Raw genomic sequence first — 6,187 nt, 5'->3', positions numbered from 1 at the left:
GGAGAATCCACCATCCATCAATTTTCTCAAGATGCGTGCTATCTGACTCCGTATAAATTTGTAAATTGATTCCTCTACTATACCCAGTTAATACAACAGACAAAACTGACACTGCATGTCTTTTCAGCCTTTTCACAGAGGAGAGAGAGAGTTAGAGTGGAGATGAATGACGCATGCATGCAGCCTCTCTTTCCACTCACATGGATTAATTTTCATCCTCATATTTTTGAATACTTGATATGTTTTGAACCAAATGTTCATTTTTGAAATTTTTTATATATTCGAGTCCAGGACGATAAGACCTTTCAAACAAGACCAATCTTGGATACATTTTGACTAGTTTGAATTTTATGTATCATATTTCAATATTATTGTATTTGATTATTTCACTCATCTCAAACTATATTACACTCATTCAGTTGAAATACTATATTTCACTTGTTTTAAAAAAGCGATTCCACTCGTTACAAAAGATAGATTTCACTCTTTCACTAGTTTCAGAAAACATATTACACTCATTCAATTCAAATACTATATTTCACTTGTTCTAAAAAAGTGATTTCACTCGTTACAAAAGAAAGATTTCACTAGTTCAGAAAACATATTACACTCATTTAATTGAAATACTAAATTTCACTTCTTTCAAAAAAGTGCTTTCGCTCGTTACAAAAGATAGATTTCACTCATTTCACTAGTTTCAGAAAACATATTACACTCATTCAATTGAAATACTGTATTTCACTTGTTTCAAAAAAGTTATTTCACTTGTTACAAAAGATAGATTTCACTCATTTCACTAGTTTCAGAAAAATATTACACTCATTCAATTGAAATACTATATTTCACTTGTTTGTAAAAAGTGATTTCACTCGTTACAAAATATATGTTTCAATTCTTTGAAATAATTGATATCTATGAACTTAGCGAAATTTATTTTTTGAACTACGTGAAATCTATGAAACGAGATATTTTTTGAAGACTATGAAACATGTTATTTTGAAATCTAATTTAAAAATATTCAAGATTGATCTTGTTCTGAAGATCATGTTGCAAGGAATTTGAATCTACAAAAAAATTCTATAATGAAATTTTAATGTGAAATATGATGACCATCTAAAATTGTAAGCAAAAATAAAAAGGTGGATTTGTTTGGGAGCGGGAAGAGAGGAAAAAGGTTGCATGCATGCTGAGGTGACAAAGCTGACATACTAGTACAAATAGTGGGTCATCCTCCTGACATATTACAATGATATATTAGAGGTGGGTTATAGAAATACAGTGCTATACAAAAGGTGGGCCACGACGACGCACGAATCGCAAACCCAGCGAACGGCGGATCGTTTGCCGGTACATCCCTGAACCGGTAAAAGAGACTTTGTGCGCTGGCATGTTCCCTTTGCCAAAATAACACCCTGGTTCTTTCCACCAACTTCATTCTAGAACAACAACGCGTATGCTCGAAGATGGGTCGCAGATTTGCAGACCATCAGATCCAACTCATAGATTGTTTTTCTCCTCCATCCATCTTGATCACTATACTACGTACTATCAAACAAACAAACATGTTGGTTATATTGCGTAATGACGGTGTAATGTTGTGTGTATGTGCACTTGACAGGGGCGAGCAGGCATGCCAGCCTAACATGGCGAGGAAGGTGTCCGCCTGCCTGCGTCGAGCTAGCCCTCGACCATGGCCACGTGCTCCCCGTCGCCCGCTGTTCCTCCCTGTCGCCCGCCTGCCCGCCTCCACAGATTCTTCTTCCTCCTCCATTTCATCACAAAATTTAGTGCATGCAAATCGCAAACGTAGGATGTACAGCTGCTTCTCTGGATCAGCATTGCTTATATTACCCTGATTATAGTATATAATGCTGACGCGGTTGCATTTGTTTGAAGTAAACGAAGCCCTATATAAACACACCCACGGCACAGATGGTGAAAAACAACACTTCTCCACAGCACATCGTTTGTTCCGGCATAAGTTAACCGCGTGCGGTGCGGTGTGGTGCTGTGCAGGGCGGAGCAGTCGGCGTCACCATGTCGAGGCCGAGGTTGGACGGCAAGGTGGCCATCGTGACGGGCGGCGCGAGCGGCATCGGCGAGGCGGCCGCGCGGCTCTTCGCGGCCAGCGGCGCCACGGTGGTCATCGCGGACATCCAGGACGCGCTGGGCGAGGCGGTCGCGGCCTCCATCGCGGAGTCCGGCGCGTGCTGCACGTACGCGCGGTGCGACGTGACGGACGAGGCCCAGGTGGAGGCCACGGTGGCGGCGGCCGTCGCGGCGCACGGCCGGCTCGACGTCATGCTCAGCAACGCCGGCGTGCTGCTCCCGACGGGCCCCGTCACGGACATGGACCTGTCCGCGCTGGACCGCGTCATGGCCGTCAACTTCCGGGGCGCCGCGGCGTGCGTCAAGCACGCGGCCCGCGCCATGGTGGCGGCCGGCGTCCGGGGCGCCATCGTGTGCACGGGGAGCGTGGCGTGCGTGCAGGGCGGGTTCGGCCCGGCGTCGTACACGGCGTCCAAGCACGCGCTGCTGGGCCTGGTGCGCGCCGCGGCGGGCGAGCTCGGGCGGCACGGCGTGCGCGTCAACCTCGTGTCGCCCGGCGGAGTGGCGACGCCGCTCAGCTGCGCCGTGGTGGGCGTGGGAGCCGAGGAGATGGAGGCCATGACGGAGGCCCACAACGTGCTGCGCGGGAAGGTGCTGCGCGCGGCCGACGTGGCGGAAGCGGCGCTGTTCCTCGCGTCCGACCAGGCCGGCTTCATCAGCGGCCACAACCTCGTCGTCGACGGCGCCACCACCGCCGTGAACCCCGCCGTGCTGCGGTCCATCGGGCTGTGATCTGCGCCGCACGTCCATCGTCTCATCAGCTCTCTTGATCTGTTCATAGTACTACAGCTACAGCAGCAGTTAATATTAGTAATGTGATTCCGTGAAAAATATATAAATGTTGTGACATGATGAGAATTAATACTTCTTGCGTTAATTTTGTATGGTAATGTCTTCGGCATTTTACTTCTTTTTTTTTTGAGAAATCTTCGGCATTTTACTAAGCTGCACTGGATGGAGTGTCAGAGAAATTGTCAGAAATGTCAAAACGGAACCTAGAGTGGGAGTGCACGAAGTCGCACGTCTGAAAACGAACAGCAGCTGGCAGACCACTTCTTTTATTCAGTGAACAAGCCTGTCGAAAAGCTTGGCTTATCTATTAATCCATATATGCCGTCGCTATTGGCCGAACGCTTAAGTCTGGGCACCTCTCAGACCGAACCTTTCAATCAGTACGAGCAGTATCCTACGACTAACGATTTCGTTCGGTACGTAACTTTAAGGTCTAGATCTAAGGATTTTCTCACATAGAGAAGAAAGTGATTGATGAAAATGTAGAGTTAGATCTTTTTTTTATTTTCTCTCAAGAGTTAGAAAGAATCATTGAAGGCGTTGAAAGATAGCAAGCTCGAAGAAGATCAATAATGAGGACGAAAGACGAGCTTAAGGATATGATCGATTGAGGAAGAAAACTTTTTTTTATGAGCTCTCCTAAATCCAACTGTTATATCCACAGTCCGCACATAAGTGGTACTACCGCTCGCATGGTGTACCCACAAAGCAGTGCAATGAAGAGGAGCGACTGTGAGGCGGTAGTCCCACCGGAGCGATACTATCACTCGCCCTAACGGTACTACCGCTGTGGTTACAGCTCAGGGGCATATGAAGATAGGGCAGACCAGTACTACCGCCCAGTGTGAGCGGTATTGCCACTTATAAGTTGTAGTACCGCGCGCCCACTGCCGCCCTACAACCGCTGAGAGCGTGAAGGGTCCAGAAAGAAGCGGAAGTGGGGCCATAGTGGTCTGGAGGTACTGCCACTTGTAAGCGGTACTACCACTCTCACTGCCATTCCACTGCCGTGTAAATCCGCACGAAAGTCAAGTCCCCAGAAGCAGTGGGAGTACACGCGGTACTGGATAGTGGAAGTACTGCTTATAAACGATACTACCATTTTCTAGAGTAGTACTACCGCGGGAGTGCAGCAAAGAAGCCCAAGCAAAACAGATGGATATATTAAAACCTAAAATGCCATAACTTCTGCAAACGAGCTTCGAATAGAGCAAACTCAAGCTTGTTGGATAGATCACGACAAATAATATCCAATAGCGAAAAATGGCGAAGATATAGAGATGTGAAACCTCTATGAATGAAGAACTGATAAAAACTCTAACATCGAGAACATTGTAGAAGATGCATATGAGCTTCGTTTTTTATGAACTCGAGCTTGTCATAAAGGTGACTACAAGGCCTAAAACTCACACAAAGAAAAAACAAACAAGAAACGAAGAAGGATGATGCAATGATTTGAACTTTTTATGAACGATACGGTCAAACTACTTACTTGAGAGCCCCTTTGTTAGTACGACAATCGATTCTATAACCCGGTCTTCCAATTACCACCATGCGACCGATAAAATAGATAACCTATCAAGGGCAAACTTTTGCCTTCCACAAAGTCCACTTGAGCTAAATGATGACGATCTTAACTATATCAAGTCGGACCACCTTTTTTGGCTGCGTTGGCTCAATGAAGACAATTAGATTGCTCCCTCATACTTTATTGTGGGTGAGCCACTCTTCAGCACATTTTCACAAAGTCCATTGTTGCCATAATGGACAGTAAGCTTCAAGCATGATCTCTTTATGATGCTTCACTTGAACTTGCACACCCCAAACTTGATGACGACCACCACTTGATGTCATCATCCATGAGTTGTATGAGATCTTTCTCTTGACGCAAGCTCATGAAAACATACCTAAACCCATGAAGAACTCTCACGTAGACCATGAATTAGTACACAAAAGCATAATTGACGATGCTTACAATACAGTGGGATCATTTGATCTCTCTCGGTACATCTTGTACGTTTGTGTGTTGATCAACTTAATTCATTCTTTAACTTAGTCGTGAGCAACCTTGTATCATGTCTTCTCTATGACCAATCTTTGAATAATTCCTTGAATATCACCTTGATCAACACATAAACTCCTTGAAACCAACAAATGGACTTCAAAAACGCCTATGGACAAATCCTGTGAATGTAACTCAAGGCAACTATTAGTCCATAGAAAAAATCATCGATTACCAAAACCACACATATTGCCACCATGCTCTTTCACAGCCCATACCTCGTCCATCCCACACATTGGCCACGTTCGTGTGCACTTGAGCCTGAGAAATCATATTTGGCAACTTGGGTGCCGGAAGTCGTGGAAACATGCCACTCCCCACGCACCCTGTTGGGCTGGTCCATGAGCGAGGCGGCCCGTTTCTCTTATTTCGTTTTCTTCTTTTTATCTTTTCTGTTTTTGTTATTTAAAATAAGTTGTTCTTTCAATAAAGATTGAAATTTCTAATTAACTTTGAATTTTGAAAAAACGATCGAGAGAAACATAAAATGTTCATGCATTAAAAAAATGTTTGGATATTCAAAAACTGTTCATGATTTTGAACAATGTTTGCATATTGAAAAATGTTCATGAATTCGAATAAATTTTTGCGAATTTAAATAATGGTCATGATTTTTAATTAAAAATCATAAAAACCGAAAAAATGTTCGTGGATTTCAAAAATTGTTCCCAGATTTCAAAAAACATTATCGGTTCAAAAAAGTTCAGTGATTTGAAAAATGTTGATGAATTTCAAAATTGTTCACTAAAACAAGAAAATGTTCATGAATTTCAAAAAATGTTCCCAAATTTCACAAAATGGTTGTACATTCAAAAAATGTTCACGAGTTTCAAAAGATACATGTGAATTGGTAAAAAGGTTAACCAATTTGAGAAATTTTCACTATTTAAATAATGTTCACGAACTGGCAAAACTGGTGGGTATAAACCCTAAATTGACCGGTCCAAACACTGGATCTAGTGCTCGAGGGATGCGCGTTCGGTCGCTCGTGCGCGACCTACGCGCCAAATAGGATCTATCCTTTGGCCTCGGTGGCTTGCGAATAGATCCAGTGGCTGTCGCATGTGAGCCAACCTTAGAGTTGGAATCAATCAATGTAACAGCTCATACATGTGCTCAACTTGCCGGAGGCAGCTAAGTCATTTACTATGTATTTGAGCACAACTAAAGTATTGTGTTTCGGTTGATCCATACCTAAAAATCTTATACATCGAATTAGCAGAC

General features: G+C 43.8%; 1 protein-coding gene across 1 annotated transcript; it reads left to right on the top strand.

Annotated features, from left to right (window-relative positions):
* Positions 1-1,931: 1,931 nt before the first annotated feature.
* Positions 1,932-2,999, top strand: LOC125554334 (short-chain dehydrogenase reductase 3b-like). Its single transcript, XM_048717906.1, has one exon. It carries the CDS (start codon positions 2,038-2,040, stop codon positions 2,839-2,841), a length of 804 nt encoding a protein of 267 aa, XP_048573863.1. The 5' UTR covers positions 1,932-2,037; the 3' UTR covers positions 2,842-2,999.
* Positions 3,000-6,187: the final 3,188 nt, after the last annotated feature.

The sequence above is a fragment of the Triticum urartu genome, chromosome 4 (assembly GCF_003073215.2).
Source record: "Triticum urartu cultivar G1812 chromosome 4, Tu2.1, whole genome shotgun sequence".
Lineage (NCBI taxonomy): Eukaryota > Viridiplantae > Streptophyta > Magnoliopsida > Poales > Poaceae > Triticum > Triticum urartu.
Note: the sequence above shows the minus strand (reverse complement) of the source record. Positions and strands in the feature narration are given on the sequence as shown.

What these genes read in the sequence shown, in the direction of transcription:
- LOC125554334 (XM_048717906.1), top strand. Translation starts at nt 2,038, where the DNA reads ATGTCGAGGCCGAGGTTGGACGGCAAGGTGGCCATCGTGACGGGCGGC.